At 40.4% G+C, this 12396-nt stretch overlaps 1 protein-coding gene across 1 annotated transcript in view; it reads left to right on the top strand.

Annotated features, from left to right (window-relative positions):
* Positions 1–2506: 2506 nt before the first annotated feature.
* The window catches only part of LOC107395414 (matrix metalloproteinase-17), a 197803-nt gene continuing 187913 nt past the window's right edge, over positions 2507–12396 (top strand). Inside the window, exon 1 of the mRNA XM_054744882.2 lies at positions 2507–2993. Coding sequence (XP_054600857.2) covers positions 2859–2993 — 135 coding nt within the window. The 5' untranslated portion in view covers positions 2507–2858. The remainder of the gene's footprint in view (positions 2994–12396) is intronic.

Raw genomic sequence — 12396 nt, 5'->3', positions numbered from 1 at the left:
CTCAGAGGGGATGAATAAAATAAAGTTTTTGAAAATGTATTCTGTCATTTCCAGTTATTGTTTTAGAAAGGAGAAGAAGGGAAAAAGAGAATTAAATTGAAATTGGATTTGGAATGAAAAAAATAATATTCTGAGATTTTATGTTTAGGCTATTTTGCTCAGCCCTAATGGACAGATAGGCTAGGCCTATTCCCCAGGGGTCTCATTTATCAAACGTTGCGTAGAATCCTTATTAAAACCGTACTTAAGCTCAGCAAAAAAATGTACTTACGCCAAGTAGGTTTGTGATCTATCAAACATGGAGTACGCACAACTGCACGCAATCTCTGCTTCATAAATCGGAGACTAACGAGAATGTTTCTCAGCTGCATTTTCAACACATTCCCACTCCCAGCGCGTCAAAAACAAACGCTTGGTCAGCCACCCTCCACGTCAGACCCCTGACACCAAAAGTGCCCTTTTTTGTCACTTAAGTGCATAAATGGGGTTTTCCCTTTTCTGTCTGCAGATCCCAATGCAGCGTAAAACTGACGCGATGGGATGTCCGCAGCCAGGGACGCGCTGGGAGTGAGAATGTGTTGGCATTTCAGTCACATCTCGCCCTCACCACGCCCACTTACTGCCATAAATAGTCAATGCAAAGTGCCATTTGGATCTCATGCATATACATAAGCCGGCTGTTGCAGCGCTCCGCCAATGACATGGTGACTGTAGATCAAGGCAGGCCAAGGAAGCGCAATTTCACAGAAGCAGAAATTGAGGTACCTGTGGGTGAGGTGGAGAATTGAAAGGAAGTGCTTTTACAAAACAAATAAGAGAAAATCCACGGAGTGGCACAGCGTTGCTGAAGCCATCAATGCTGTGAATTCTTCAGAGAGATCTGTGGCGGATATTAAAAAAATGGCCCCATCAGGATTCCATCCCCAGACTCCCAGGTGTAATTCACGTGCGCTAACCAGTCAGCCAAACAGAGATCTCCCCTGTACAAGTAGCCAGGGCGCATGGTCAATTGGGTCACAGTGACAGGACCACACTGTCACAGACGCATGACATTCTGTCTCAATCTGTCCCCCTGCTGATATTCTGCATTCTATATTCTGCGCTTCAGGCTGTGTGTGTGTGCGTGTGTGAGTGTGCGCACATGTGTGTGTATGCGCACGTGTGTGTGTGCGTGTATGTGTGTGGGGGGTCTTGTTCCGTGTGAAAACGAAGCAGTACAAGTGATAATGCTGCAGGATTTCATAATTGTATCCTTCTCAGCAGCAGCACTGCAGGTGCTCTCCATGTCCAAAATGTATGTAAGCCAGGCCCTTAGTCAACTTAAAGTTGCACACATTTTTCTGCTAGGGTTTCTTTCATAAATCCCAGTTTGCGGAAAGTTGCTTACGCAGTTTTCCGACCCCATTTTGTGCGTAAGCAAGTTTGATAAATGAGGCCCCTGATCTTTAAGACTCTAACTTATTTCCTTTTTTTATCCAGAAGATTCATGACTGAAGTACATAGAGGTTTAAATCCATTCACCTTTGAATACAATCAGAAAATATTCAATATTAACCTAAAGGAAGCGGATACATCAAATTTCAAAATAAAAGCACAGAAAAGGAACTGAAGATTTGAGCTGAGTTGAGGGAGGATGTATTTTTGGAACATAGAAATTTTCCAGGATATTGAAATTATCAACAGGTAAAAACTTGAATAGTAGGATAAATAAAAGTGGATGAATTCTTAATCAGATAATATAAATCTTAAGCAAACTGCAGATGGTTGCTTTAGATATATTTAATTTATTTTAAATGCCACATGCTTATTAGACTCATAAATTGATTTATTTCAATGGGTTAATTAAATGTAATATTTACCCTTTTATTAATTACAGTGTTTTAAATGGTATTTTTATTTTATGAAGTCTGCAGTGAGGTTCAACTCCATCCATCCATCCGTTTTCTTCCTCTTATCCAAGGGCGGGTCATAGGATAGCAGGTCCAGGAGGGATGGAGTCATCGCTCTCCACAGCTGATGATCCCAAGACATTCGCCAAAGAGCATTTATAATCCTACCTGCAGTTATGGATCTTATCACGGGTCTCACTGCAGTGGGATTGCCTTGAAAACGACCTGAGGGAAGTGACATCCTAATCAGATGTTTGGAACCACCTCAGCTGACTCTTTTTGATGTGGAGGAGCAGGAACACCACCTACTTCCTAATGTGTCATTTTACATAGCAGTGTAATATGGGCGCAAACTTTTTTCAGTCAAGAATATCAACTTTTCATTAGACAAATAGGATACTTTTCAGAAATCCGTTTATTAATATATTTTATGTTGTTATTTTAAAATTGAAGGTAACAAAAAATTCTAATAAGAAAATTTTATCCTTTTTTATTTTATTTTTATTTTTTAACATGTGAAGCTTCATAAGATAAAACAAGATTGGGCACATGCGTTTCATTTTGGTTTTATTTTGGGATTTCCTTCCGGAAATTGGATCCGCAATTGTGCAGGCTTTGAGTCTGTGTCGCGCGACACCACGCGCGCGCAGCTGGCAGCTGCTGCTGCTTTCATTTGTTCCTCGTGCTGGAGACGACGGAGCAGCCGCCTTCTCCTCTTCCTCCACACACGGGGACCCTATAGCTGTTCCTACGCAAGTTTTGCGCGTAACAAAGTGCTGCTTGATTTTGAAGAGCTCATTTTGCGCCGGTTTTAATGTGTTTCATGTGTTTACGCTCAACTGTGAGGTAGACTTGTTTTGCGTGATTTTCTTTTTTTTTTCCCAGCAGCGTCGGCGTGCGGTTTTAATCCCGTGGATGCGACCGGGGTCGATGTCTGAGCCCCGCAGGATCAACCTGTCGTAGGGCATCATGGTTTCTGTCATTCTCGGTAACTGGAGGAGGATTATTTCCTCTCAGATGCTGCTGTTGGTGCCCCTTTTCTACCTTTTCTACCCAACTGTAGCGGCTCCTTCTGTGACTACCGAGCAGCTGGACATGGGGGTGGTAAGTTTTGGATGCTTTATTTCTTCTCACACACCGGCTTTGAAACTTTCCCTTCCTCTGAGCAGTTAAAAAATCCTCCAGCAGCATTTGACTTCCTTCTCCTGTACGTCCAGCACAAGTGCTGTCTTCTTCTAATACTTGCTCTGAATTTTAACAGCGCTCTGCAGTCCAATTCACCAGGCAGAGAGGCGGTATGACATATATACAGCATCATTAAAGATTAAAATATGTTTGGGACCTTTTTCCTGAGCACAGTCAGCTCATTAGAAATAATCTTCATCAAGTTGACTTCAGGAAGCCAATCGGAGGAGATTTGGTTTGTCTTTGGGGGATATTCTGAAAGTCTACATAAATCAGCCTGAATACTGTTTATTTGTGAGAATATCCAGATAATTTCCACTCAAATCCAAGGATCCAGCGCTGTAGCATTTTACAAACCTGAATAGGTTCTTATAAAAGGACAGCAGAACTGTTTGAGCTTTGATCCAAAGCTCATAGCTGATTTATTGGTGATGCAGTTTCTAATGTCTGGTATTCAACAGCATTTTGTCCAGAAGCTTTACACAACCATTAGATACTTGGGACTTCATATGCAAGGTTTATTTTTGCAGAAATCAGTGAAATAATTCCTTCATGGCTTCCAAATGCAGATTATTTTCATAAACTCCTCCCAGCTAGACTCATTTCTCTTCAGTTGCACTTCTCAGGGTAATATTGATTTCTGCCGCTGCCTTCCCCAATATAAGTTTCTCTTTCTTGCTTTCATCTCAAACTGTTCTCTCTGATGCCTACACATTGGGATCAAATGTTGTGAGTTTCTGTATCTATACTTGATATTTCCTTCAGGTAATCTTTGCTTTTAAGTTTTATTTTCTGCTGTTTTTAGTCACCGCCTCAGATCTTCTGCTGCATCTTGTAAATTTATTTACATCACCAGTTTAATCATGGGTGAATAAGACTCAGCCAATTATAAATTAGGTAGACTGTGTACAGTAAAGGGGGTTATGTAATGGGATGGACGCACACAGTACATCATATAAGCTCAATGTATTCTCACAGTGGAGGATCCTCGCTCTTACAGCTGAGCCAAGACAAGAGACCTGACATCAAGATGCGATCTGAAGCACTTCTGCTCTTAACTGTTTTTTTGGTTTTTCGTGAGTTTGATCACATCTGATATGATTATTTTAATGCAGCTTTGCTCACAAGCACCCAAAGCCTTGTGGGTTGTTATTACCCAAACAGCTACTTTGGCCAAGATCTAAAGATGTGTTTCCACTCTTGAGCATAAAGTCCCAATCTCACTGCTGTAGTTGGGAAACAAGCACAGATTCTGGTTTCGAGAGTCATCACCAATTTGAGATTCCTCCACATCTCTGACCTTATACCGATTCCAATTAATATAAAAGATTTCACATTGGGATTTAAAATTTGAAGGTAAACACTTCCACTCAGGAAAGTTTTGTATTTCGTTACTTGTAGAGATGGACCCAAAAATGGTCTTTTTGAGTAGAATTGGCAAATTTTCATCATAATCACTGATCAGCCAATATGTTGCTTATGAAAACCATCGTTCAAGTTCCCATCTGCTAAGAATTTCAAACAGCAATAAAAGAAAAAAATCTGACATTTTTCCTGGTTTTGATCTCACCATCACTAATCTCACAGCAGTAATTGATGCTAGCAATAAGAGATCTTCCCTAATGAAATGTTTGTTTTCAGAATCACAGCTGGCACCTTTTCTGCCACAATTCCCAATATGGCACACCTACATACAACATTTCAGTGTGTTTGATAATATAGTGTAGGGTTTTTATGTTGAAAAACAAGGCAGTTTTTAGTGTTCTTGGCTAATTCTTAACTTCAAAGCGGCTCAATGACACCAAGATTCTGTGAAAATAAGGTCAAACAAACAGGTCAAAATTTGATAACCCAGCCCAAACCACTTTCTCACTAGCTTTGCTTTCTCCTCTCGGATAGCTTCCCACGCACACATGCACACACGTGCATGCACACACACACACACACACACACGGTGCATTAAGCAAAAAATAAATAAAAAATGATGGCTCTGCCAGCCCACAGAGTACAGGCTGCATTTACAGACTACAGCTCCTTCGCCTAAATGAACAAAATAAAGAGTCAAAACACAAAAAGTAAACATCTCCTTAAATAAAATTTGCAAACATATCAAAACATTCATTCTGTTACACTCGGCCACCAAGGCTTTAAACCGGGGAAGGCTGTTGTTGATTTAGTGTCCAGGAGAGAGTAGAGCACATCTCAGCTAGTAAAGGTTAATGTTAGGATTAGCAGTTCCACAGCATGTCAGAACAGGTTCAGACTTGTGTTATTGTTGCGCAATAAAACATCAGCGTTGCATTATTCTACCCATGTAACTAGATCAAAGGGAGGTGGTTGAAGAGTTGCTTTGCTCTTAGCCAATCAGAGGTGAGATGTTGGCATATCATTAATATTAATACTCAAAATCCCGCTGATTCCTGACTAACTTCTACTTTCTGAAACAATTGAGCAAAAACGCACAAGACATTCATTCACACTGGAGTCCATAGCAGGTTTATTAACGAGTGCTAGTATGCCTGCTCTAAAAATAATCAAAGCTCTTTTACAGTGTAGAAAAATGTGCTTATCTTCTGAAATGGCAGCAGGTTACAGGTATCTGTAATAGGAAACACAACAATGAACCTCTGTAGGTTTGTGGAGGAGCTATTTTTACAAACGGAATCCAGCTGAAATGGAATTACAGTATATCTTCCTTTAAAGCCAGATTATACCTCTTTAATCTTTTCATCCCTTTTTACATATTCTTTTTATTGTAACTGCACAAATAATAACTCGCTGAACTGTCTGCATTAATACTTACAAATTCTGATCCATCGAAAACAAATATTTGTGTTCTCATCAGCAGAGTGTCTGAATCACATTTTGGAAATTAAATTTTTGCAGTGTGTGTTTGAAACAGACTAAGGATTATAAGACTTTGCAACTATTAGTATCTTTTAATTGCTGTTTACTTTCAGGGCAACAGCAGTTTTATTTGAGAACTCTTGCACAAGGTTCTTTGCAGAATTACACAAACAGTGGCAGACAAACGCAGCAGTGTCTCCAGATGAAAAGCTGTTACCCTAGCAGAGAAAATGATAGTTAAAGTAGAAGCTTTCATGCACTTTTACTGTGTGATGCACTCAGCCCCTGTGCAGCTGTACATCTGAGGGGCTTTAGCCTTGTTGTGAAACTGGATCTGGTGCTTTGCCCTGCTCCATTTGCCTGTAGACACACAGCAACACAAGTCCAGTGAAAATGACCACATTTGTTTTATGGATCTGCAGTATTTCTGCCTCCAGGTGGAGGTCATCCACTGCATTAAAAAGAAATGACCATTTTTTTAAATGTGAACGCACACTACCTGCTTTATTTTGTGAGGAAACCCTTTTGATCTGTTTATAATTGGCGTGTGCAACATCTACTGAAGCTCATGAGGTTTGATTGCAATCAGCTTTTGATCTACCTAAAAAAAGGCTCCAGACAAGTTTTTTTTATTTAACTGCTACATTTGAAATGGCAGCTTTTTTAAAAAAATTATTATTATTTTTTTAAGATGCACAGATTCTTTTACAACTCGTGGTAGATTTGCCTTGAACTGTACCAAAGTTCCTGTAATGTATGTACCTAACCCTAACTTGAAAGTAATGGTTAAATATTTACATGGATTATGTTATTGCTAGCATACATTGACACTTATTCAATCAACCAATCAACCAATCAATCAACCAATCAACCAATCAATCAATCAATCAATCAATCAATCAATCAATTTATTAAAGACACAAGAAGGTCCATAACAGATAGAAAAAAAAGTAAAATAGGTAAAATACATGCAAGCTATTTTAGGCCCACATAAAGCTTAAAACGCCAATAATTCAACATGTTAGAATTATTGGCGGTACATTCAGAAATAGGGAAATGAAGTCACATTTTCTTATATTGCTGCATTGCTGCGTTCACAGACTAACCCCTATTTGACACTAGAAGCATCAGCAGAGCAGGACAACAGCGGAACGGTTTACGTACGACTTTCACTGCGTGCTATTACACCGGTAGAATCTCGGCTGCGGAGCGGCGTCTGTGCCGTGCTCCTTGCTGCACTCGCAAGATCACAAAATCCCTCAAGTTTATGCCATCTGCCATTAAACCATAAAGAAGAAAATTGATATCGCTGCTTGATGTCATATATGTTGTTGATGATGTAACAAGTGAATTTCCCCTGTGTGGGGTCTATTCTATTCTATTCTATTCTATTCTATTCTATTCTATGTTGTTCCTCATCACTGCCAGGATTAAAGCCATAAAAACACACAGCTGCACTTCTCGAACAATACTGGGAGTAAATAAGCCGTTAGGTCACATTTTGATGTAATCTACATATATGAAATTGCATCGCTGCAAAAGTCTTTTATTTTGAAAATTACTGGGGCTTTTATACTGAAACCGTAAGTGATTTCCTGTCTAACCCTATGTTAACTGCAGGAATTGTCGTGTCCCGGAAGCGGCTCATGGCAAAAATAGAACCTGACAATATCAGTGGTGCAGCATGTCGCTTCTAGGATGCGCCTGAAAATGTGTGCATCGCAACTGGTTTGAATCACCCCCATAGGCTATAATGGATTCTAGTTTGAAGCAGTGACGTTCTGCTGCCGTCCATATCACTGATGCTTCCAGTGTGAAGTAGGGGTTAGAATTACCTCCAGCTCTAACTGGAGCGCTCCAGTATGCCGTCTCAGCTGATTTAGTTCAAAAAGCCAAACTTACAGTCCGTGTTTACTTTCAGTTTAGATATAGTTGCCGGCCAGAACTCGGCAGTAACTCCCCATGTGATCATCCCCTGGCCAAGGCGCAATCGTCATTTATGAGACAGACAATTACCACAATATAATTACCAAGCGAGGCGAAAAGAGCAACGCCATCCTGGCATGGCATGTTTATAAGACACACAGTTTCGGTAATATTACACAGATTTGCCGGCACAGTGTGACTTGTAAAAAAGGCCCTAAGAACAGATTCTCTTCAGATAAAGATTAGCTCATAAACATTTATGTCTGTCATACCGAAACTAGTCAGATTCCCATCTCTTGCCTGTTTTTATGGTTTTTATGTTTATATTTTAGTCTTTTCTTTTAAATAAACCTGATTCGATATAAATAAACTTGATTAATATTTGTCTCCCAAACAAGCTACTTGCAGCATGTCAGACAGATATATGGAATGAGGCCTGGGTGCTATCCAAGTTTTAATACCGTCTAGCTTCCTCCTCATTTTATTACCGGGACTAATTTAAAAAATGATGACGTAAACCTCAAGTGGAATTACCAAACTGTAGGTTTGGACCTTCACCGTTCATAAACTGAATAAACACTATTACTAAAACAATAACAACATAACACACATCATATCAACAACTTAAAAACGCAGCTTATAAAACAATGTTTTGCCTGAAATCCATCATGTTTAACTTTTCCGGGTTCAATATAGGACGTTGTGGACCGACGGCTGAAAACCCACTTCGATGAGCTTGTGGCACTGACACACGGGTACTTTGGGGATAGCCGTGTCATCTGGGGAAGGCTGGCTGCACATTTCCACCAGAAAAGTGCGCTGTCATCTCTTTTAATAACAGGCTCCAGACAGAAGTCTGATATTTCAGCTACGGCTGGCTCCTCTGCCTTGCCGCCGGGGCGTGCGCCTTTCGCTGTCATTTTTTGTTTGCACAAACAATCTCATCCGTGTTTAGCAGCTCTCCTTTTAAATCTGGGAGTTTAAATAATCCCAAACTGTAGAAGTTGTGTTCTTTTTAGATACCAGGTCAGCTGGTGCACGTGCTGCCATTTTTCTCTCGGCGCGCCGTCGCGTGATGACTTCGCGTTAATTAACTTTATGGAATGTCTCTAAAATTTGGACAAAACATTAAAAAAAAAAAAAATTCAACCACACACCTGTTTTATACATTACATGACCTTTATTGATCTTTCTTATTTATTTTCATTGTTTTAATCCTCGTCTCGTATATGCAGTTTTTTTCATGACTGTATTGGAACTGACACGTTGCTATTTTTTAACACCGGTAATACCGTACTACTGCCCAAGCCTATATGGGATATGAAAACACACATAAATGACAATATGGCAATGTGAATAAGGTACAATAAACTCAATATTAAATGGAAATATAAAGGTGTGAATACATTTTACAAGTAAGGCCAATTTAAAAATGAATACAAAATCTCCCTCCCTCAGCTCCCTGAGGGAGGGAGCTGAGCCAGAAAGCCAGGCTCTCGATTTACCGGTCGATCTACGTCCCAATCCTCACCTATGGTCATGAGCTTTGGGTAATGACCGAAAGAACGAGATCGCGGATACAAGCGGCCGAAATGAGTTTCCTCCGTAGGGTGGCCGGGCTCAGCCTTAGAGATAGGGTGAGGAGCTCGGACATTCGGGAGGGACTCGGAGTAGAACCGCTGCTCCTCCGGATCGAAAGGAGCCAGTTGAGGTGGTTTGGGCATCTGGTCAGGATGCCTCCTGGACGCCTCCCCGGGGAGGTGTTTCGGGCATGTCCTGCCGGCAGAAGGCCCCCGGGTCGACCCAGGACACGTTGGAGAGGTTACATCTCCAATCTGGTCCAGGAACGCCTTGGGGTCCTGCCGGAGGAGCTGGTGGACAAGGCCGGGGAGAGGACGGCCTGGAGCTCCCTAGTTGGGATGCTGCCCCCGCGACCCGGACCCGGATAAGCGGAGGAAGACGAGAGAATACAAAATCTTTGTAGTGCTCGTTTTTGATACTCGGAACCTATTTAATCTGGTCAGAATGAAAAATTTAATTGACAAAGTGATTTTTTCTGTTGATAGTTTTATTTCATTGACTTTTTCCTTCAGGACTTTGTTTAGCTTCACCAAGCCTCATTCTAATTTTGATTAAAGTTGCCGTTTTTCCCTCAGTAGTAGCTAAAACCTTTTTGATTTATTCTACCTAAAAGGACGTCTATTCATCCATTTACTTGTAAGTGTCCTGATCAAGGTTGTAGCTGGTGTATTAACTAAGCTGCATCTTGGATGCTTTAATTGTTCATCACACCGAGAGAAACTTGTTGCTATGTATTATTTATTATGTGTTCATTAAACACGATCAAATTAGCTATTTTCTTACTTGTGTGTGTTTTTTTTATCCTGATGCAGCTTCTGTCAGAAACAGAATTTGTGTGTATTTTCTAGAAGCTGCTTCTGGATGCATCTCTAACTGATTGTTTAGAGCAGCCACTGTCAGCCATTTTGCTGGCTCAATGCAACACATCCATCTCTGATGGGATCCACGGCTGCTGCATGGACCACTGGCTCTATTGAGACAGAGATTGGCTGGTTTGAAGAAAACATGAATTCCCCTGAAATGCAGCCTGGTGTGTTTCTCACTGGACCAATACGCGCTGTAAAAAAAAAAAAAACAGGTGGGTGCAGTTGAAAAGTAGCTTCTCTGGTTCACCCTAAAAAAAAACAATGTAGAAATCTCCTGAGCCCAGAAACTACAAAGATACAAAAGTGCCTTTTAAGTTTATTGTTTTGAAGCTAGCTGTTTTTTTTTTTTTTTTTTTTCACAAGTAACCTTGTGGAAAGGTCTTTGGCTGCAAGTCCAACATGGGTCTCTTGTGTTTCTGGTTTCCTTGGGTGCTCAGAAACGGTTTGAAATAACGGCTCTATCATTGGTTCTCAGGAGAAGCTATAACAAAGTCCCTGCGGAAGTTTCAGGAAGAGAATTCTGCTACTTTAGTGTCTAGATGTGACTCAGACCAGGATATCTGGGGGTGGTAAAAGTAAACTTTACAGCTGTGAGCTTTTCAGTAGCAACTGTCCTGTGTGTGTGTGTGTGTGTGTGTGTGTGTGTGTGTGTGTGTGTGTGTGTGTGTGTGTGTGTGTGTGTGTCAATAGTTGAAGCTATCAATAAGGCCCCTTTCTAAAGGAAATAAATAAGCTAAGTGGAAAACCCTAAGAAGGATATTTCTAATATGATTTCTAGATACCTAATAGATTATATATCTTAGATCATTGTTTAGGGTGCACTGTGGCCCAGTTGGTGGCACTGGTGCATCACAGCCAGAAGGTCACTGGTTCGAGTCCCAGGTGCAGCATATCTGTCTGGGGCTAGTGTGTTCTGTGTGGGTTCTCAAGTGCTCTGGTTTCTTCCCACAGACCAAAGACATACGTGTTTGCTTAACTGGTGAGTGTGTGGCAGGTTGTTTGTCCCTGTGGACAGGCGAGCTGTCTAGGGGTCCCCCGCCTCTCACATGATACCTGCTGGATAAGACATTATCTCACCCTGATCCTAGTGAGGAAAAGCACTTCAGAAAATGAGAGGTATAGAAATTATTACATACAGCAAAGCATTTAAGATATGACTTTTTGATATACTGTATTTGTAATAAAAAACAAAGTTATTACATTTCCATTTTGCGATGCAACTATCCAGCTTCAACTTTCTCTGACTAGATCGGATTTGCAGTTTGAAGCTCTTGGGGGAATTGAGTCATAGCGACTAAAATTTAATGTGCTCTGTGTTTTCTGCTTATCATATTATGTTCCTCTTGAGGAGTTTTTCTGCACTGAAATGTAACAGCAAGATTCCCAGAGGAGCGATTCATCACAGAGCTCTCCTGTAGAGAGGAAGGTCTAAGATGACCAGATCAGCCGCTGATACTCAAACACCTGTGGAGTCAAAAGAAGGAGAGAAGAAAAAAATACACGTATCGTGGATATTAATCACATTTTAACACAAAGACTATTCTGGGTTGAATCATGTATTAAAACATTTTTATTTTCTGCTGGTCTAATGTAATGCTGCCCTCTAAAACAGCATCAACTTGATGCCTAATACGTATTTATTAATTTTATTTAACACTTTGTGAGCTTTGAAGGTCAGAGTGACATTTTATTTATCAGAAAACTTTACAAAGCCTTGAAGATTTTGTTTAGAGGAATGAGAAATCTTTCAGTCAGTGTTTGTTTCCCACCATCAGGACGTGGTTTTTGTGCTTAAATGTTGGTTAACCGTAAACTAAGCAGCGAAGGTCGTTTTTAGCAGTTGCGGACGACAATTTCACATTTTTGGGGAGTTGAAGTAATGACATTAATTAAAATTTCATCGTTGTGATTTACATCTGATGTTCTTTGCCATGGTTATAGTAATTGTTGAATCAGCTTGTTTTATGAGAGCCTCATTTTCTACCATTGAGATCCCTTAAGCCAATTTTAGAGAATGTGATTTTCTCTCTTCATGCAAAAAAAAAAAAAAACTTTTTTTGAGGCTGAATATTAAGACAATCTTTGGTCCAGAGCTTTAATTA

The sequence above is a fragment of the Nothobranchius furzeri genome, chromosome 6, assembly GCF_043380555.1.
Source record: "Nothobranchius furzeri strain GRZ-AD chromosome 6, NfurGRZ-RIMD1, whole genome shotgun sequence".
NCBI classification, from domain to species: domain Eukaryota; kingdom Metazoa; phylum Chordata; class Actinopteri; order Cyprinodontiformes; family Nothobranchiidae; genus Nothobranchius; species Nothobranchius furzeri.
This window is presented reverse-complemented; position numbering and strand designations above follow the sequence as displayed.